This window comes from Dermacentor albipictus, unplaced genomic scaffold, assembly GCF_038994185.2.
Source record: "Dermacentor albipictus isolate Rhodes 1998 colony unplaced genomic scaffold, USDA_Dalb.pri_finalv2 scaffold_35, whole genome shotgun sequence".
NCBI lineage: Eukaryota > Metazoa > Arthropoda > Arachnida > Ixodida > Ixodidae > Dermacentor > Dermacentor albipictus.
In genome coordinates, this window is record NW_027225589.1 from 156,182 (window position 1) to 179,015 (window position 22,834).

General features: G+C 46.3%; 1 protein-coding gene across 1 annotated transcript in view; it reads left to right on the forward strand.

Annotated features, from left to right (window-relative positions):
* The window catches only part of LOC135897224 (sulfotransferase ssu-1-like), a 68,253-nt gene that overhangs the window by 5,174 nt on the left and 40,245 nt on the right, over positions 1–22,834 (forward strand). The window contains exons 2-4 of the mRNA XM_070529888.1: positions 10,195–10,221; positions 10,759–11,224; positions 13,445–13,482. Coding sequence (XP_070385989.1) covers positions 10,769–11,224; positions 13,445–13,482 — 494 coding nt within the window. The 5' untranslated portion in view covers positions 10,195–10,221; positions 10,759–10,768. The remainder of the gene's footprint in view (positions 1–10,194; positions 10,222–10,758; positions 11,225–13,444; positions 13,483–22,834) is intronic.

The window sequence follows — 22,834 nt, forward strand, 5'->3', positions numbered from 1 at the left end:
AGATTTAACCATAATGTTGAACATACTAGTGCCATACCTGGAGTGGCATGTTCTGAAGAAAATCTTTGGGAGAGATCCCTTCCCAATTATGTTAAACCTAATAAAACAAAATGTATGCTCGCCACATTTTCTCGAATGGAACGTCGAATCAGCGAACTGAGAACTGTTTCAAGAGCTCACATATTTAGGCTTAGATAACTTTTATGCTTTTAATCTGGTCGATGATGTGGCGTACTTAACATGTTTTATTATAGACGCTGCAACAAAATGCGTCACACAAACTAACGGACTGCATAATAAGCCTCACATGTCATGGGGCAATGAGGAATGTAGGAAAGCGTGGAAAAATCCAAACAAAGCTTGGCGACTGCTTCGTAATTCTCCAACCACAGAAAACTTCCTTAATTTCAAACAGGTCAAAGAGCAAGGCAGGAGAACACGCCGACGTAAAATACAGAGAGCTGAGAGTGGTGCATATCTGGTATAAATTCTTACACGCAAGAGCCGAAAGTATGTAATAGGGTGAATAAATTGAAAGTTCGCGAGACGAACAGCCCTCCCCCACCCCCCCACCCGGTTGCTCTTAGTAAGTAGTAGTGCCTGGAAGATCAGGCAGATTGTCCTGGTGAACACTTTAAATGTAACTGCATTGCATCTCATTGCACGCAGTCATTCCTGAGGTTGAAAGAATCGGTAGAGCAGCAGCCCCTTGAAGGGAAATGCGCCGAAAAAAGAGATTGCAGGCACCTGTTTAGTTTAGCTGAGCTTAAAATATTTTTGCTTCTTCCAAAAACTCAGCACCAAGTAGTGACCGTATCATAAATAAAATGTTCAAGCATCAACACCCTGAAACGTAGAAAACATTCCTCTCTCTTTTTAATGTTATGTGGGCTGCTGGGTCTATTCCAACTTCGTGAAAAGAGGCTACAAAATCACCCCATAATCAAACAAGGTGAGGACCCTTCCTTACCTAGCAGCTACAGACCTATTGCTTTGACAAGCTGTCTGTGCAAGCTGCTTGAAAAGAAGACAAACCGGCACCTTGTACGCCTCCTAGAAAGCAAAGAAATACTAGATCCTTTCCAGTGTTTCTTCACAGAACGTTGGTTGACTGCAAACAACCTTGTCCGCATTCAGGCATGCCTTCATACACAAACAGTTTTCTCCTCCATATTTCTTCACTTAGAGAAAGCGTATGATACATTGTGGCACTTTGGTGTTATCCGAGACATTTCCGTTATTGGTGTCTGCGGCAATATATTGAGTACTTTCGAATGTTACTTTTCTAAGCGCACTGTCCGTGTAAGGGTGGGCCATGCCTTGTCGACGTTTTTCACCCAGAAAACTGTTGTTCCGCAAAGTGGTGGGCTATACTCCGCACCATTTGTTCTGAAAATAAATTCACTGTACATGGCTATCCAAAGAACAATGTTATGGTCTGTATATATAGACGATGTGCAGATTGGATTTAAATCATGCAACCTTGCTATCTGCTAACGACCGTGTCCAGCATACCTTAAATAAAGTAGCAAAATAGGCTGATGAAAATGGTTTTAGGTTGAGCCCGCAGAAAAGTACATATGTTGTGTTCACGAATAAGAAAGGAATAGTATCAGGCCCTGCTATTGAGCTATCTGATAGTCGCTTACCTGTAAGTCCCGATCACAAGTTTCTCGGCATCATATTGGACTTCAAACTCACCCCCGCAGGGGCGTCTGCGTCAGCAGGCGTTTGGTGTGTAGCGACACCACGGACCCGAGCACACGAGGGTTGGACCCTCCCGCGTGCAGCCGTGCGCGGCTTAGCCGTGTCTGGGGAAAAGGGGATCCTGGGGGTTGAGCCGATGCTGGGTGTTTGGACCTTTAAGGCCCCCCGGCGGAGGCAACACACCTCTTTGGCCTCTGCTTCACGTAGACGGCACCCCCGGACTGACCCACCCGGGGGAAATCGGTAGTTGCCTTTTCCTGTCTCTCTCTTCCTCTAGTCTTCGTCTTTCCCTCACTTTTCATCTTTCCTGTCTTCTCCTAGCTTCCGCTTACTTCCGATTTTTCAAGGCAGCAAGGGTTAACCTGGTGTGAATAGCCAGCCTAGGTTATATCATATTTGGTTATAGTGGTAATGTACAGCTGGCGTTTGCAGGCCGTGTTTCACAGGTCCTGCAACGTCCCCTTGTAGGACTCCATGGTGGGTGGCTGGCGTTACTGCCGAAATTACAATCTCTTATGGCTTCTTCTTTTCCCCCCTTACCTGATCGCTCCCTCAAGAGGGGGCGCACCGATGATGTCTTCGAATTTTTCGCCCGTCAAAAAGAAACTTTTCCTCGTTTCCATGTAGTGCACTCCGAAACACCAGACAAACCCGTGCGAGCAATGTCACCATTCCTAGTGTCCAAGTCTCTTACCCAAGTTTTTGGTACAGGTTATAAAGCATCCAGGATGGCAAGCGGTGATCTCCTCTTGGAAATCCGCAACCAGAAACAATATGAAAAGCTACCCAATCTAGTTTCATTTGGTGACGCCAAAGTAACCGTAACTCCTCATCGTACCATGAATACCACCCGTGGCGTAGTCTCTGATGATGATCTCTTGGAGCTGACTGAGGCTGAGCTCTTGGAGGGCTTCAGTGAGCAGAATGTCATAAATGTTAAGCGAATTAAGATGAGGCGTGATAATAAGGAAATACAGACCAAACATCTGATACTTACTTTTGGCACAAGTGTTCTACCCGAGTCCATCGAGGCCGGGTATATCAAGCTCCGAGTTCGCCCGTATGTTCCCAATCCCCTGCGTTGTTTTAAATGCCAGCGTTTCGGTCACAGCTCACAGAGATGCCGAGGCCGCCAAACCTGCGCGAAATGCAGTGCTCATGAGCACACCTCTGAATCTTGTGAAAACTCTCCCCATTGTGTAAACTGTGAAGGCGAGCACGCCGCGTACTCGCGGTCGTGGCCGTCTTGGAAGAAAGAAAAGGAAATAGTTACGATTAAAGTAAAAGAAAACATAAGTTTCAAAGAAGCACGCAGGCGGGTATCTTTCCTGCCAAAGCACACCTTTGCCGAAGTGGCGCGTCAGGGGGCAGCGCCACAACGGCCTCCGGCGGCTGTCCGTCCCACACCCAGTGAGGCGGCAGTGACGCCATCCGCCCCCTCGGCGACTGCAGCTAACGCTGCTACGCCACCACAGCAGGCGGGGCCAACGACCACGAAGGTGGGCGCAGCCGAGGCTACCCCAACCTCCCCGGCCCCGTCCAGCGCTGGCAACAACCGGCGCAGCCAGATCCCTCAGGCAGCCCCACCGACCTCCGGGCTGGTGGGTGCAGGGGTCTTGCCTTCCGAGGCAGGACCCTCACAGAAAACTTCTCGCTCGCAAGAGCATGTGTCCGGCGCCTCGCAAGAGGCAATGGACACTTCATATGTCCTCACGGCACGCCACGCGCCTAAGGAGCGGCGAGGCTCCCTCGAACGCTCCAGAAAGGGCAAAACCCCGATTACAGGGCCTCGAAAGAGCTCTGTAATCTAAGGCATAACATCTGTTTCCTTACACACAGCACCTATTTACTTCCAATATGGATACACAAATAATTCAATGGAACATCAGAGGTCTTCTTAGAAACCTAGATGACATGCAGGAACTCATCCAAAAACACAATCCAAAAGTGCTGTGTTTACAGGAAACACACCTAAAATCCAAACATACAAACTTTCTCCGACAGTACATAGCTTATCGCAAAGATCGCGATGATGCTGTCGCATCATCGGGCGGTGTCGCCATTGTTATCCATAAGAGCATTGCGTGTCAATGTTTACAGCTACAAACGCCTCTCGAAGCAGTGGCGGTTCGAGCTGTTCTCCTAAACAAACTCATCACCATTAGCTCTCTTTACATACCCCCACATTACAAATTAACGAAACATGAATTTCAATCCTATGTAGATCAATTGCAAGAACCATATGTTGTTCTTGGCGATTTCAATGCGCATAGCACCTTGTGGGGAGACTCTCGCATCGATGCGCGAGGTCGTCTCGTTGAAGAGTTCCTTTTTTCTTCTGGAGCGTGCCTTCTAAATAAGAAAGAACCCACATATTACTCTCTTGCGAACAGATCCTTTTCGTCAATAGATCTTAGTATTGTTTCCGCATCTATACTGCCTGAACTCAGATGGGAAGTTACGAGCAATCCTTACGGGAGCGATCACTTCCCCGTACTGCTAAGAATATCTAAAGAAAATGAATTTCCCCCACAAGTTCCTAGGTGGAAGATAGATACAGCCGACTGGGAGAAATTTCGAAATCTATCTAGAATCTCATCGACTGATGTGCCTTCTCTAGAAATCGATGCCGCTGTGGTGTATCTCACAGCGTTCATAATAGATGCCGCATCTAAATGCATATCTGAAGGAAGTGGTTTGGCATGCAGACGGCGCGTCCCGTGGTGGAACGACGAATGTAGGATTGCTCGTAAGAAACAGAACAAAGCGTGGGGGTTGCTACGCACTTCCCCCACTGCAGAGAATCTTATCAACTTTAAGAAAGTAAAATCTCAAGGCAGGAGAACCCGCAGGCAGGCCAGAAGAGAAAGTTGGCAGAACTTTTTATCAAGTATTAACTCGTTTACAGATGAGGCGAAAGTCTGGATCCGCGTAAATAGAATTAGAGGGCGGCAAACATATTCACTCCCTCTAGTAAATACACAGGGCGATACACTGAAAGATCAGGCCGACTTACTGGGGGAATACTTTCAGAGTGTATCAAGCTCAAATCATTATTCACAATCCTTCCTAAAATATAAACAAATAGAAGAATGCAAGCCACTCATCAATAAATGCCGACAGAATGAACCGTACAATTGCCCTTTTAGTGCTGCCGAGTTGAAAGCTGGCTTGAGCGCATGCAAGACCTCTGCACCGGGATCCGATAGAATCATGTATGAAATGCTCAAAAACTTACACAATGACACGCAAGTAACACTACTTACACTGTTCAACACAATCTGGGACGCAGGGTACCTTCCAACGGCATGGAAAGAAGCCATTGTGATCCCTGTTTTGAAACAAGGGAAAGACCCTTCTTCAGTGGCAAGTTACCGCCCGATAGCCCTCACAAGCTGCATGTGTAAGGTATTTGAAAAAATGATAAATCGGCGACTCATCCATTTCCTTGAACAAAACGAAAAGCTTGATCCCTTTCAGTGTGGCTTCCGAGAAGGGCGCTGCACAACCGACCATCTTGTACGTATTGAAGGACACATTCGTGACGCGTTTGTACACAAACAGTTCTTCTTATCCATATTCCTCGATATGGAGAAGGCGTACGATACGACCTGGCGCTACGGCATCTTGCGAGACTTATCGGAATTGGGCATTCATGGTAATATCTTCAATGTAATAAAAAGCTACTTGTCCGATCGTACCTTCCGGGTGAAAATCGGCAATGTGCTGTCACGTCCTTTTACACAAGAAACTGGTGTACCCCAGGGAGGCGTGCTCAGCTGCACACTTTTTATTGTTAAGATGACAACGCTTCGTGCTTCCTTACCACCGGCCATTTTGTATTCCGTCTATGTGGACGACATTCAAATAGGCTTCAAATCCTGTAACCTCGCAGTATGCGAGAGACAGGTACAGCATGGATTGAACAAGGTGTCAGGGTGGGCAGAGAAAAATGGTTTTAAAATCAATCCTCAAAAGAGTTCTTGCGTGCTGTTTACAAGGAAGAGAGGCCTGGTTCCGGATCCTTGCTTGGAAATGTGTGGACATCAGATACCTGTAAACAAAGAGCACAAATTTCTAGGTGTTATACTCGACAATAAACTTACTTTCGTCCCACACATTAAACATCTTAAAGAAAAGTGTCTGAAAACAATGAACCTAATGAAACTTCTGTCGCAGACTACGTGGGGTAGTGACAGGAAGTGCCTAATGAATCTCTATAAGAGCCTCATCCGGTCACGATTAGATTATGGTGCCGTGGTATATAACTCTGCCGCCCCGAGCGCACTAAAGATGCTTGACCCTGTTCACCATCTAGGTATCCGCTTAGCCACGGGCGCTTTCAGAACAAGCCCGATTGAAAGTTTATATGCCGAATCGAATGAATGGTCTCTCCACCTACAGAGATCATATGTTAGCTTTACATATTTCCTTAAAGTATGCTCCAATCCTGAACATCCATGCTTTCATAACGTTACCGATATGACGTGCGCTACACTTTTCAGCAATCGTCCCTCCTTAAGACAGCCTTTCTCGCTGCGTGTGAAGCAGCTTAGAGATGAAATGCATGTCCCGCTCCTCGAGCATCGCTTAATGCACCTAACCAAGCTCTTACCTCCTTGGGAGTGGCAGGTGATACAATGTGACATATCCTTTATAAAAGTTACAAAGCACGCTCCTGAGGCCGAAATCCGAATGCACTTCCTAGAACTCCAGCACAAGCACTCCTGCGCAGAGTTCTACACAGACGCCTCGAAGTCAAATGCCGGGGTATCCTATGCAGCCGTCGGCCCATCGTTTTCGGAATCCGATGTACTGCATCCGGAAACAAGTATCTTTACGGCCGAGGCCTACGCACTACTCTCTGCTGTAAAGCACATAAGAAAATCGAAATTTCCGAAAGCAGCGATCTATACAGACTCTCTCAGCGTCGTGAAGGCCGTAATGTCACTCAGCAAACATAAAAATCCCGTATTTAATGAACTCTACACCGTCTTGTGTAAAGCGTACGTATCTAACCAGCATATCATTATATGCTGGGTGCCTGGCCATAGGAGCATCGAGGGCAACGTTCTGGCGGACGAGATGGCCACGCCTATCGCATCGCAAGCCGTTAACCCTACCGCTGAGGTGCCTGTGACAGATCTCAGGCTTTTCTTGCGAAGGAGGATGCGCGGCCACTGGCAACGCATGTGGGACGCGGAAACAGATAATAAGCTCCACCTAATTAAGCCACAGTTAGGACTCTGGCCCTCTGCTACAAAATCACGCCGAACAGATGTCCTATTCTGTCGTCTAAGAATAGGACACACATTTGGCACCCACAATTTTTTACTCACTGGAAATGAGCCCCCAACCTGTGGGAGATGCGGAGAGAGGCTGACCGTCCTCCATGTCCTCCTGGAGTGTCGGAAAGCCGAATCTGACAGAAAAAAACATTTTCCGTTAGCATACCGGCAGCATATTCCCCTTCATCCTGTAATGTTACTCGGCCCAGAACCCCTCTTCGACACTAATGCAGTCCTAAGTTATCTGAAAGATGTTGTGTTGCATGTTGTTAGCCCCACATGTTCGTAGCGTCTCCTCTCTTCAGAGGATGGCGCTGTGATAGTTCTTTCGTGTAGCACGTGCCTCTAGGCCCTTGTATTTCAAGGGCTCTGGCGAGGCAACAGTGCTCCAGGCATTTTAACCATCTCATATATTTTCTATTCTGCACACATTCTTTTACGATGGATTTTAATGTTCATAGTATTCGTCATCTGTCATCGCCATAATTTTATAGCAAGTAGATTTTACGCACTCTACAGCGACTATTTTTAGGCCACTTTACAGCCAAGTCACATCTTCCACAATACATCGTCAACATCACCACTTGTCATGGCGCTCTTTGGCCAAGCCTGGCCCTTGCGCCACAAAACACTACACATCATCATCATCATCATTAAAACTCACATTCATCCAGCGTATTAAATACTTGAAGGCGAAGTGCCTTAAAACAATGAACTTATTGAAACTTCTATCAAGAACAACAAGCGGAAGTGACAACAAATGTCGTTTGAACTTGTACAGATGTCTTGTCGACCCACGTCTTGACTACGGCACCATAGTGCTTTAAACGTGTCGAATCCTGTCAACCACTTAGGAATCCACCTCACGACCACAGCCTTCATGGCAAGTCCCGTATAAAGCCTTTATAGAGAAGCATATGTGTGTTCGCTCCATCTTCAGAGGTCATATAGCGGTTTTACATATTTCCTGAAGGTAAATTCAAACCGTGACCCTCCGCCTCACTCCATCATAAACGACATGACCGCATCCACACTCTTCGATAACCAACCAGCAGCGAGGAAGGAACCTTAGTGAGGAAATGGGTGTTCCAGTTCATGAAGATTGTCCCATAGCCCCAGCAAAATTGCTACCGCCATGGCAGCGCCAGTTGGTAGAGTATGACACATCGTTTGTAGAGTTCACTGAACATCTGCCAGAGACATATATTAAAATACATTTCCTAGAACTCAAGTGCAAGTACTCGTTCAGAGTTTTACACAGACGCTTCTAAGTTACATGTCAGGGTGTCTTATGCAAGCCTTGGTCCATCCTCCTGAGGATCCGGTGTACTACCCAGAAAAAAAGTATCGTTACGGCTGAGGCCTATGTGCTATTCTGGACTGTGAAGCATATAAACAAATCAAAACTTCAAAGATCAATTATATTTACAGACTCGCTTAGCATCGCAAAGGCCTTGAAGTCACTCTGTAAGCACGAAAACCCGGCACTTATTGACCTCTATTGTGTTCTCTGTAGAGCGTATATATCTATCAAGCATATCACTATATGCTGGGTATCTGGCCACAGAAGCATCGAGGGTAATGTACTAGCAGACCGCATCAGGCAATCCGCATCAGGCAATCATGTGTGCAAGAGTTTGGCTCTTTATCTAAAGGCTCGCTGTCCAATGCAAAGCAATTCCTTGAGCTCGATCTTCAATAATCGTCGCGAACTGCTCACTCCTCGTCAGAGACGAACGAGCAGTTCAGTACCAGATGCACAGCTTACTGTTCCACTCACAACGTTTGATTGCTTTGCTATTTGATGGAGTGTTCTTAGGGTCCGGTGAAATCCTTTCTTGCCTAAACAACTGACCCAGAAGCTTTATTGCCTTGTTTGGGAAGCTGCATTTCATTTTTTTTTCGATTTGTATTTTTGTAAACAGCTGTAGTCGGACCTGAACAAGACAGGCGATCACTTCATCATGGCGCCGCAGATGTGGCAGTATGAAAGAAAATACACTACAATGTCGTCTAAATAGCATAAGCAAGTTTTCGATTTCAGGCCACGCTAAACACTAATCTGATGCCCTCGAGTGCGACAGCTGCCTTGCAGAGAACGAAAGGGATAACGCTGCACCTGTAGAGCCTATCGGGGTGGCAAAATATGGGGTTCTGTGTTACGTTCAGAGCGCCTCGTCAATTCAGTCTGTGACAGGGAGTAGAGATAATTGCGCCTGATTTTGTTGGGGACGCGACAGTCCGAGTGAAAGTGTACTGAACAGCCTATTGTGTGCACTAGAATAACCAAACATTTTCTGAAGGTCCTATGGGAATACGTCGAAGCATTTCACACAAACACACACACGCGATATATATATGTATATATGTATATGTATGTATGTATATGTATGTATATATATCCATCAGTCTGTATACGAAGAGACGTGGCTCTCTCTGTCGTCTTTCTCTCCCCCTCTCGCTCTCCATGCTTAGGGTAGAAAACTGGATAGAGTCATGGTTAAGCTCTTTCCTTACTCTATTATCTCTCTCACTCTGGTCTAAGCTTATGGCAGTCGATGGGTACCTGCAACTGCCATTGCTACGACGCAAGGTCGACTCGGAATGTGCAAATAATATAACAGAACTTCAAAGAGTACTTTTGCCTGATGATTGGACTCAAGTCATTGAATGAAATGGATGTGCCTGAGGACATTGCGAAGGATATTCCGTTGGTGTTGTTCCTCTTAAGAACGCCTACCTTAAGACTGGGAACAATAATGTAGTACTTAGCCTAATAATGCGTTTTGGCGCACTCACGCCTCCACAAAGTTGAAGAAACGGTGACACTTAGAAACACGTAACACTTACAAGTTTATTTTTTATGTTTCATAAATGTTTGTTTTATTATCGCGGAAAGATTTCGCTATGCTTCGCTTTGTAACGTTGTTTTTCCGAAAATAATTGCATGAACTTACTAACTGTGAGTCATTAGGCAGCTTTCATGCTTTACCACTGTATATTTAACTGCCCTAAGTTAACATGGTGATAAATTTGAAGATTTCCTAAATTTTGAAAAATTGGCCGTTTCAAGTAACATAATTGAAGACTTTCAGAAGAATTACTGAGACAGGCGGCTATTACTTACATGCGAAATCAAGACACATGTTAAGATATTTTTAAAAACTATTATTGAACTTACTCATTATCTATTTTGCAGCCCATTGATATTTACGAATAGCAGCCGGTGAGTATGCAACGTGTATTGAGTATGCAGCGGTGAGTATGCAACGTGTGTACCATAACAATGCTTTGTTGTTCCCCTTACATTTTTAACAAGGCGGTCTTTTATGCAGACAAGCACAAAAGTAACTGTAGAGCCCATGTATTTCGTCCCGTACTTTGGGAAAAGTTATCTCGAAACTCTTGTCATCCTGGAGCTTAATTTCAAGAGGATCCGCCTTGCAAACTCACCTGCTACAATCCGGAAATCGCAATATGTGCCGTAAGGTAATAGGATAAGATGTGAGTTAGTTCATTTGTAATTAGTTGAATATATGCTTAGATTTATCATGCTAGTAATTTTTGCTTCATCGAATAATCAGAATGCAAAACAGGAATTTTTTATCCTACCACAATCGATATTTGTGAATTCCAGGAAGCTTAGAAATGATCATCCTGAACAGAAAAACATTGCCGGAAAGCTGCTTGGCTATGCTTTCAAATTTACAATTTTGCGTTGTAAAAACCACTTTATAAAATATTCGATCCATTTTGCAACCAGCAGCGCCCAGATGGACGAGGACTCCTACCGTTACGTCGAAGGCATGTGGCTGCACAAGTTGTTCAAGGATGAAGCTATCATCTCCGCTGTCAACTATAAGCCACGGCAGGGAGACGTATTTGTCGATACGTATCCTAAATGCGGCACAAATTGGATGCAGTTTATTGTATACAATATTTTGACTCGTGCAGCGCCGGTCACCAACTTGGGTGCATTCAGACTGATGAGCCCATTTATCGAGATGACAGGAGCCTCTGCTGCGGAGAACCCCTTGAGAAATGGTCCCGTGATGACACACTTTCCGTACAACGTTTTACGACCAGTGGATAAAGCCAAGTATATCTACGTAGCCAGGAACCCGTATGACTGTGCCGTCTCCTTCTACCACTTTATCAAGGGGCTGACTCCTAAAACTGTCACCGATGTTTCCTTTGAGAAGTTCCTCAACCTCTACTTGGCAGGAAAGGTAACTTCCTACCACTATACTACATGCACTGTGAAACCAGAGGGAACGTGACTTGTTTGCGGTAGTTAATTTTATTGGTACATGCGATGCATCTGCCCTTTCGAAAGTGGTCTGAGTCCTAGACACGCATGTAGTATGACTGTGTTGTTGACAACGGTGCGCACAACAAACTCTGCTTTTTTCTGGAGAGTTTATCTATCGCAATGTTCAACCTTCTGCCTTCCCTTAGGTGCTGAGTATAGCGCGCGCAATGCCTGCTATAGTGATCAGGAAAGTGTCCGCAGTGTGGGTAAGAGTTGTGCACGATCGGTCATTTTTCAACCCAATATGACATGAACAACCCTACCATTTTTCCGGCATTAGCAAAAGCGAGAGAAGTCTGCTTGCTTTAGTAATATTAGACAGTTGCTGCCTTATGAGAACTTCTGTATTTGGTCATTTTGTTACAACGATGGTGGCCACCCTTCACGTATTCCATGCTCATATCTTGAAAAAAAAAAACAATCCTCCGCTGCTCAGTTCCAAATAAATAGTGATTACGCCCCTTCCTATAGAACATTTTGTTACTGCCATGTGGTTTATAACAATTCCAGATTTTTTTTTTCACATGTCCCCACTGAATGTTTTTCAGGGTGTATTAGATTTCGTTTTCAGTGAATGACGTTTTGATTAATACGTTTCAAAATTACAAATGTTTCACTTTTTCTGACAAGTGCTACATTACCTAGCGAAGTCACTTTCAATGCGACGTCGCTTTTAATGAAACAGAGTAGCTATAATAACTCAGGAGTATTCGTATGGTGCCATCGCAAAAACGGCCAGTTATGCTATTATAGGCAGAACAGTTCTTAGGTTTCAGAAATTCTCCCAAAGACAGCAAAATTATTATAGATGGTTCTGCATAGCTGCCATAATAGTCAATATGAAATAGCTGAAAGGGGTGCTCCACTAACATCTAACGATTCAAAGAAAAGGATATGCGGACTTCTAAAATAGTATAAATGGTGGTTAGCTGCTGGTGGTTGATGTAACTTGAAAGAAGGTTAAGAAAATGGAGTACATCTTATGCGATTGAGACCAACGCCTTGTTTCTAGTAGGCGCCTAAGTTTCTCAGAGCAGTGTATAAAATGCAATCGCCTAGTTAGCTGAGTTCAAAATTACGCAATATTAAATATTAGTCAGTACGTGAATAGTTGTCATGCGGCTTACTCTCATGTCGTTGTGCAGAGGAATGAAGCCCATTACTCGCTATTGCATGTACGGCATGGCGTAGACGGTGCCACCTTCGCTCCACGTATCACGCAATGCGAGATACTTCATGCCCTGCGTGTGGCATTGAGACAGGCATCGCTGGACAGTACATTTGTCCATCTGAGTAGGAATTGCCATGTTTGCAATAACGGGCTATATAATGGTATGTATAATATATCAATCTGCAACTGGCGCTCATCATGAGTAATTAAAAAAAAACGTTATTTCGTTTTACGTGATAAGACAGTTCCTGATCATGAGGCACGCCGTAGTGGGGGACTCCTGAATTCAGGACCACCTGAGGTTCTTTAACGTCCAACTAAATATGAGAACACCCGTGTTTTCACATTTCGCCCGAATCGAAAGGCGGCCGCAATGGCCAGGATTCGATTCCGTGACCTCATGCTTAGCAGCCCAACACCATAGCCACTAAGCAGCCCCACGGCGGGTATCATGAATAATAAGGTGTAAAAAAGTAAAATTTTGCAGAAACTTCATGCTTGTTTGGTTATGCTCTGCTGAGTTGTGCTATTTATGTCCAGACCACACAGCGCGCACTATCAGAGTGCGTACGTTCTTTTTATTGCTTGCTTCGCGTTGGCTTGAAAACTACTAGCCTAAGCGATTTATGTTTTTTTGTAAACATTCGGCATATGTAATTATTCTAAATAATGTCTTACGATCAAACTGTCTATCTTTTAATTCACACTTTCAACATAAATCATAGTCTTAAGGTTGTGGCAGAATTTAAGAAATACACGGCTACGTGCAGAATTCCATTTTAGTCTTGGGTAAGAACTAAAAGAACAATTAAACCCTAACGCAAGAGAGGGGAATCGGTGCAGATTGTATCGGAACAGATCAGAAACCATATGCTGTGTCCACTTATAGAAAAGCTTGCTTGTCTTTATTGAATCAACGATGTGTATTTGTCTTAACTAACGATATGTAACTTTTCACACCCTCAGGTACTCTACGGCGACTACTTTGACCACCTCCTGCCATGGTACGAGCATCGAGGATCAAAAAATATCCTTTTCATAACATATTGTAACGCACAGTTGAGTGATGATACTTTAATCGCTTTACCTTGGGCGAACTTGTGCCCGACACACAGCTAAACAAGAGCTTCACAGGAGCGTCCGCAGTCTTTTCGCAAGAGACCCGCACCTCTTCTTCTTCGCTCGTGTCCCGCGCTCATGACACGCTGCCCCGATTGCGCGTGCCTGGCGAGCCCGTGTTGCCCGCTGCACTGCCGCTATCTTTCGCAGGTAGCAGTAAACAACTGCACGAACGCAGGAGGCGGCTTGAGCGCGTAATTCGAAATCATCATGTGTCATTGTCCCCCTTCCAAGAGTGCATCGTCCCGATGCTCATACAGAGGGCGGTGATTTCTAGGCTGTCATGATTTCGCAACGCTTGTAGGCGGAAGCAGTTATTGCCTGTCGTAGTACGGTTTCATTCTGACGACGTGGATGATTTCTGTGCGATGCCGCTGTCGTGATGAGGTTACTTGACCTTCTGGAGCAACTTCGTAGTTCAACGGACTAATTCGGCGAATTATCCTATACGGGCCGAAGTAACGACGAAGAAGCTTCTCGGATAGGCCGCGCATCCGTACGGGAGTCCACACCCATACTTTGTCTCCAGGTGCATACTGGACGTCTCTTCGTCGCTCGTTGTATCGGTCCGCGTCGGTTTGCTGTTGCTGCTGGATGCGGTGTCGCGCCAGCTGCCGTGCTTCTTCAGCTCTTTGTGTGAAGTCGCTGACGTCATTGTCATTTTCGGAGGTCTCATCTACTGGTAGCATGGCATCTAAGGTTGTTGTGACGGTCCGGCCAAAAACGAGTTGGAAAGGTGTCATTTGAGTCGTCTCTTGCACAGCGGTATTGTACGCGAACGTTGCGTACGGTAGTATCCTGTCCCATGTTCGGTGCTCCATGTCCACGTATATTGACAGCATATCAGTCAGCGTTCTGTTGAGTCGCTCAGTCAGTCCATTTGTCTGCGGATGATATGGCGTGGTTTTGCGGTGACTGGTGTGCGTCAATTTCATAATGGACTGTGTCAAGCGGGCAGTAAATATGGTTCCTCGGTCCGTGATGAGGACTTTAGGGGCGCCGTGCCGTAGTACTATGTTAGTGACAAAAAAATCAGCTACTTCACTGGCCGTCCCCTTGACAAGAGACCCTGTCTCGGCATATCGAGTTAGGTAGTCAGTTGCAACTACGATCCAACGCTTTCCCGATGACGATGTGGGAAAGGGGCCAAGTAAGTCCATTCCCACTTGTGCGAATGGAGTTTCCGGTGGCTGTATCGGTTGTAGGAGACCTGCTGGCTTGAATGGTGGTATTTTACGTCTTTGACAGTCCCGGCAGGTTCTTACGCAGTGCTCCGTTTTGCCACTGAATGAGGACGGCACCGAGACCTAAATTGCTTGCGTCTGTGTGAATATCAGTGTCGGCTTCCTCGTCGAAATGAGCGAGAACTGGGTGGTTCTGAAGACGCTTTCGGAGCTCATTGAAAGCATTCTCCTGCTCATTCAACCAGACGAAAGGCGCGTCTTCCTTTGTTAGCCGCGTTAGTGGTTCGGCGATCCTTGAAAAATTTTTCACAAAGCGTCTGTAGTAGGCGCAAAGTCCTAAGAATCGCCTAACAGCCTTTTTGTCGGTTGGTTTCGGAAATTTCTCCACTGCCGCAGTCTTCTCAGGGTCCGGGCGAATGCCTTCTGAACTGACGACATGGCCGAGGAAAAGAAGCTCGCGAAAGCCAAAATGACATTTCTGCGGTTTTATCGTCAGACCTGCTGACCTAATCGCTTCCATCACAGCCCGCAGACGTTCTACATGCTGCTCGAAGGTGGTAGAAAAAACCACGACATCGTCAAGATAAACGAGACAGGTTTGCCATTTCAGACCGGTGAGCACAGTGTCCATCATCCGCTGAAATGTGGCAGGTGCGGAACAAAGGCCGAATGGGAGCACTTTGAACTCGTACAGACCGTCTGGCGTCACAAACGCCGTCTTTTCACGATCTCGTTCGTCCACTTCTATCTGCCAGTAGCCGCTTTTGAGGTCCAGGGAGGAAAAGAATTTGGCATCTCGTAGTCTATCTAGAGTGTCATCGATTCTTGGAAGTGGGTACACATCCCGCTTTGTGACGGCGTTCAGCTTTCGGTAATCAATGCAGAAGCGCAAGGTTTGATCCTTTTTCTTTACAAGTACCACAGGCGACGCCCACGGACTTGCCGACGGCTGAATTACGTCGTCTTCAAGCATTTCCTTAACTTGACTTCCGATGGCTTCCCTCTCTTTTGGTGACACTCGGTAGGGGTGCTGGCAAATAGGCCTCACTGATTCGTCAACAATTATCCGATGTTTGGCAATAGATGTCCGCCGGACTTTGGATGACACTGAAAAACATTCGGCAAATTCTCTTACGAGGGTCTCTATTTGCTCCTTCTGTCTGGGCAATAGGCCTGGTTCGATGTCGATGGCTGCAAGGACAGAATCCACATCTTGAAAATTCGATGGGGAAGACTCCGGAATGCTGAGATCTGTAACTTGGACGAAGTTATTAAGGGTGGCAACAACGGTTCCCTTCGCGACATGTTGCACCTCATTCCCAAAATTAGTGAGGAAAACGTTGGCACATCCACCACGCAGCTGAACAAGGCCTCTTGCCATGCAGATCCCCTTTTCGAGTAGGAGACTGGTGTTGCTGTCTGCAATTCCTTCGTAGTCGCTGAACGCGTCGCTTCTGACTGTGACGGCTACGCTGGATCTCGGAGGAAGCATCACGTCGTCATCGGCAATGTAAAGGGCGTCGAATTTTTCTTCAGTGTTGAATGCTGCGACAGCGTGCTTGGTTGAGAAGGAAACACATGATTCCCGCAAGTTGATTATAGCGCCATTATCCTGCAAGAAGTCCATGCCAATAATCAAGTCTCTTGAGCACTCGGAAAGCACGATTAAGCTGGCGACGTACGTGAAGCCTCGTATTCCTATTCTAGCCGTACACTTGCCCGTCGGGTCGATGAGGTGTCCTCCTGCTGTGCGAACTTGTGGCCCTTTCCAAGGAGTCAGCACTTTCTTCAGTTTCCTGGCGAGCTCACTACTTACTACCGAGTAATCTGCACCTGTATCCACTAATGCGTCTACTTCGTAACCGTCAACAAACACACGTAAATCGGAAGCAACGTCACTCTTACGGCACTGGTTTCTGAGTCCCTCGTCGTCGCTCGGAGTCATCGATGGAGGTTCTTCTCTTTTCGCGTCGGCAGCGACCTTACCTCCTGAGGTCGCTGACTCTAGTTTTCCCGACGCGGGCTCTGTGAACGGCGTCTTGGAGAGCTTGAACACGGGTGGGGGCTCGGTGACCGATGCCTCAACGGCGCTGTTGACCGAGGTTGGTGTTGCTGGTAGGCGTATGGTGAGCTTTGACGAGTGGACAGGTACTCTTCGATTTCCAAGGGACGCTCACCATTTCGAGGGCAAGGTGCGTTCACCGGAAAACCGCGAAGCCCTGCCTGACGATAGTGGCACATTCTGTACAGGTGGCCAGCCTCACCGCAATGGTAGCAGAGGGGTATTCGGTCAGGAGTACGCCATACATCTGCCTTCCTGAATCTTCTCTCGGGTGGCGGCAGCGTAGTACGAGGCATCGAGCTATTCATAGCGGAAGCGGCTGCGACGTCAGCACGTCCGGGAGTTTGCCTCAGCACATCGGCATATGAGAGGGTCGGTTGGCGCAGGAGTGGCGCTTGGGGCTGCGCACTAAGCTGTGGTTCCCGGACCACCTGTCTAACTTCTTCGCGAACGAGGTCTGCCAGCGAAGAGGGCGTTGGAACGTTCTGGTCAAGCCGTAGCCTCTGAAGCTCTTCTCGCACTACGGATCGCACGAGCTCTCGCATGACCTCCACGCTGTTTCCGAAGACGGCCGGAAATGCGCCCACAGAGGTGATGTTCATCTCCCGGTTGTACATCCTTGATCGCTGTTGCAACGTGCTTTCCATAGTCGTCGCCTCTGAACGAAACTCAGCGACGGTGCGCGGCGGGCTCCGAACCAACCCTGCGAACAGTTCCTGTTTTACGCCCCGCATTAGATGGCGTAGTTTCTTGTCCTCGCTCATGTTCGGATCCGCTCGGCGGAATAGGCGGGACATGTCTTCTACATACATGGCCACGCTTTCGTTGTTGCGCTGGTTTCTAGCTTGCAGGGCAGCTTCGGCCCTCTCCCTGCGGTCGGTACTCGGATAGGTTGCCAGCAACTCCCGTCGAAAAGCATCCCACGACACAAATGTCGCTTCGTGGTTTTCGAACCATGTCCGTGCGCTGTCCTCTAATGCGAAGTAAACGTTTCGTAGCTTGCGCTCTCCGCTCCATCCATTGAACTCAGCCACGCGCTCAAAGCGTTCCAGCCAGTCCTCTGCGTCTTCAAATGTGTCGCCGTGGAAAGGCTCTGGCGTCATTGGCGAGTTGACTACGATATGAGTTGGCGTGGTTTGAGTGGTCATCTCGATAGCGTTTCCGCTAGCAGACGCTGACGCACCGATAGAATCCGGCAAAGGGGAGAACTCAGGGGGCTCACCACGTAGGCGACGACTGCTGCGTTGGTGAACAGGAGTCAATTCGATGGGTCCAAGTTGCCGTGAGTCCAGGCTCCTTTCCCTGACTTGAGAAGGGCTTGAAATCATACCCAGCACCTCCACCAGATTTGTAACGCACAGTTGAGTGATGATACTTTAATCGCTTTACCTTGGGCGAACTTGTGCCCGACACACAGCTAAACAAGAGCTTCACAGGAGCGTCCGCAGTCTTTTCGCAAGAGACCCGCACCTCTTCTTCTTCGCTCGTGTCCCGCGCTCATGACACGCTGCCCCGATTGCGCGTGCCTGGCGAGCCCGTGTTGCCCGCTGCACTGCCGCAGGTAGCAGTAAACAACTGCACGAACGCAGGAGGCGGCTGGAGCGCGTAATTCGAAATCATCTTGTGTCAATATGAACAACTGAAGGCGGACACCAGGGAGCAAGTGCTCAAAATCGCCGACTTTCTTGGCGAAGGCCACGGAACTTTGTTGCGTAAAGACGATGAGCTTCTTCAAAGAGTCCTCCACGCCTGCAGTCTGGAAAGCATGAAAAGTTTACTTCCTAGCAAACCAATGGACGTGGCAAAGATGATGCTTAAAGCTGCACCAGAGAAGTCAGAGACTTTTGCAATGATAAAGGAGATGGTGAATGTAAAGGAGGAAATGCACGAGGGCTCCGGCTTTGTTCGCAAGGGGATCGTCGGCGATTGGCGAAACTATTTTACTGCAGAGCAGGTACAGCGAACTGAAGAATGGATCACGAAAAAGACACAGGGGAGCGACGTCATGGCAATTTGGGATGACTGTGATCTCCCATAAGTGTTAAGGCATCTGTGTGTACTGCTCATAATATGGTACATTTGTGTGGCGGTACGCAGATGGTGAGGCATAGAATACACATCTGACTGTAGATGTATTTAATAAACGCAAAATACCACACTGACACTCACAGTGTGTGTGCTGTTGTATTCCCCTGACATTCGCATGCTATATACACCTTTAAGTAACAACTTCCACTCTAATAGAAGAAAACCATGGATGAAGTCATCTAAGCTTTTTGCCTTCTATTTTCCTTGCATTCCTATTTGCTTCATCTATGTTGGCAGCCTCGTTTCGTCATCCATGTGGTGTATCTCCACTGCTTAGTGGCAGGTCCATAATGAAGCACGAGAACTGTAGCGTACAAACAGAAATGATTGAGCTACGTATGAAAATTCAAATAAATATGGTATTTAATCATGGAGGTTTACGCAATTAAGAGTTGGGGCGGAGGGGAATGCGATGCTGCGTGCCTACGTAAAAACAGCTATCGCATACACTTATTCAGCAAAAGAAATCACCTTCGCCTAGTAAAAAAAAAATAGTTTTGTTCACACAGTGCGCGATATGATTAGCGTATCAGTAGAAAAAGCACTCGAAAGGCTTTCAGAAGAGCAAGGCCCAGAAAAATAAAAGGCAGCTAGGATTGCGTGCCGCTAGTTTTCGAGATAGCAGTCGCGTTACTGTAAGCTCAGAAACTCGTTTGCTACCTCTGCTGAATGAGCGCCAGGTATACATATCAGAAGGCCTTGTGACACAGAGGTAAGTGGATCTACCCACTTTTGTTTCGTTCTATACTGCGGTGCTTTTTTTTTCAACAGATGTGTTCCATGACTAGGGTGTATATTAACAAAATTTTCGTTACGCCAAAACTAGTTAATAAAGGATGTTGCAGCCAATCACTAGATTGGGCATTTCCGTGAAGTTCGGTCGGTCAATAGCCAACAGCACTTGCCATGGAAGGGGCATTTGCATTAACAGAGCCTTATTCTTAATTGCCGCGTAAAGCGTAAATATAAGCTGATTTTTTCCTGTTACAAACAATTCGAGCCTAGAAGCTATTTCTTAATACGAGTGTAGGGGTTTTATGCCTCAGAAGTACCACTTTCGTAAGAAAGAATTATATATCCGATTAAAGAAGTTAAAGCGTTGCACTTTGAGTACCTAGCAAGCAAACGAATTTACACGTCATACACAAAATAATGTGCAACTGTAAGGAATCTATGTTTCATAATGCCACATCTCCGCTTTTGAAAGACAGGCATCGAACTACAGCTTGCATATAAAGGCTATAGCTAGTTATACAGGAGCCATGCTGTCATTTTTCATTGTGATTGGGTTCAATTCGGATTGTGCTCGGACCGGATGGATAGTCTCGAATCATTTTCGATCGCTGCCTTTCTCGATCCAGATTGACACAATCGCGATCCGTGAATCGCGATCGCGCCTCTTCACCAAAATTATAGGCTGACGACCATGCATTTCGGAGAGTTGCAGACGGTCAGTAGACGATAACAGTGCTACAAAAAAAAACAATAGTCTCTTGAAATATAAAATGATTTGAATGTTACAATTTTCACAGCATATTAGACAAATTTGATAATTCATTTAGACCTACTTACGACACTGGCGTGATTGAGCCCAGTCAAACTTGAGCTGGATCGTTGGATCATGTAGCAGCGTTCATTGTCGATTTCGATAAAAAATGACAGTGGCATTAATCCTAACGCAATAACAACTTTGCTTAGATGTGTTTACAAGATTGTTATACGAAAGCGTCTGGATTCTTAGTCACAGGCCAGCTGTAGATCGATGCAGTTATACAGACAAAAATATCCGATTTGGTGGCAAGATTACAGCAGCATCGACATTCAAAAAGCGAGTCGCCCTAGGCCCCCAGCGAAATTGTTAATCAAGCAACGGTGAGAAATTGTCCCTTTAGCCCCCCCCCCCCCCCCCCAAAAAAAAAGAGAGCACCTAGTTTGGCCAGTCACTTGCTGATAGATTTTTTCAGCTCCGTGACTAGCATCCACAAGATGCTTACCCAATCAGCGGTCATGTCTGAGTAGTTGTACCCATGGCAACAGACAGATCGCGTGTCGCGGCATCAGCATCAGTCGACATGAGTCGCTCCTTGGAAGCTAACCGTGGTTGATCAAGTTACCTTTGCCAATCGCTGCACTGAATGCGCCCTTATAATGGTTTAAGAAAATTCTTAACATAATTACATCTTCTTTTTTAGAAACGATGTTGCTCCTAGCAAATGAGGGCGTATATTGCAGATATAATGTTTGACTTTAAAAGTCATCTAAGTCTCGAGCTGCCAAAATGTATAGAGCTGAAGGTAATGTATTGCACAGAACACATTTTATGTGCGCGTGAAACATATGCCTTCTACATTTTTGCGAAAAGTGGCAACACCATGGAACACTGATTCACAATACGGTGATAGCGTTGCAGCTTTTCGAATGTACGTGAGTATTAGCAAATACTCTGTTATATATGGTGTGTTTTATGTGATTTTTGTAGTGAACAATTTTAGAGCATTTACTCCAACTGGCTGACTTTGTTGCTCTCGTTTTTCGTTTCTTCATTTAAGTCACTGCCCACTTTTTATTTGATGTTCAGTGTATATCTGTCCTATGTGAGAAGGCGCATTTGGCGCCATCTAAAGGTGCCAACATCAAACAATTATTATGCAATAAAGAACCACCGTTTGGCTTTCGTCGTGTTTGGTTGACGCGCTCAACGGACACAACAAGATATCGCTATCAGTGTGAATGATAAGCCTATCTTTCAGCTCGATAAAGGGCAGGTCTGACGTGAATGCCGGAGCGGTCCATGCCATGCATGGCACCATGCAGACTCCATGGGATGCAGATGAATTCTCGAAACATGATACTTACCGGCACACACACACACACACACACACACAAACACACACATATATATATATATATATATATATATATATATATATATATATATATATATATATATATATATACATATATATATATATATACATATATATATATATATATATATATATATATATATATATATATATATATATATATATATATATATATATATATATATATATATATATATATATATATATATATATATATTGCGATGAGGTTTATTCTCGTTCACGACGTTGTGGAACGCTAGGCAAAACAAGGCACTGCAAGGGCTGTCCGAAGCACGGGGTCGCTCGAGATCACGGCACGGCCCTTCGTCTTCCTCTTCAGACGGCACATACACAGGGGCGCGTCTGCTTCATTACAATGCCCCGGGAGCTAAGCGTAGCCATCCTGGCGACTCAGGGCGCGGAGAAGATGAGCGGATCGTAGTACGGTTTCAGGCGGTTGACATGTACTGTCTCTCGCCCACGACGACGCAGGTCTGGTGACACGGTGAGCGGCTCGACGATGTAGTTGACCGGTGAAGTGGCCTCGATTATACGGTATGGACCGTGATAACGCGCCAGGAGTTTGGAAGAAAGGCCAGGAATGTTGGCTGGTATCCAAAGCCACACAAGTGAACCAGGAACAAAGTTGGGCGGTGGTTGATGAGCACGGTCATGTCTTGTCTTTTGACGTTCTTGAGTCTCACTAGTCAGGGCACGTGCCAGCTGACGGCAATCTTCAGCATATTTGGCGACTTCGGAAAGCGGAGTATACTCTGTAGCGTCAGGTTGGTACGGCAGTATGGTGTCCAAAGGGCATGATGGCTCACGGCCATACACAAGGAAAAAGGGGGAAAAGCCGGTGGTGGCTTGCGTCGTGGTGTTGTACGCGAACGTAACAAAGGGGAGTACGGTGTCCCAGTTGGAGTGGTCGGATGAAATATACATCCGCAACATGTCGCCAAGTGTGCGATTGAAGCGCTCGGTAAGACCGTTGGTTTGGGGATGGTACGCGGTCGATGTGCGATGAATTATCCTG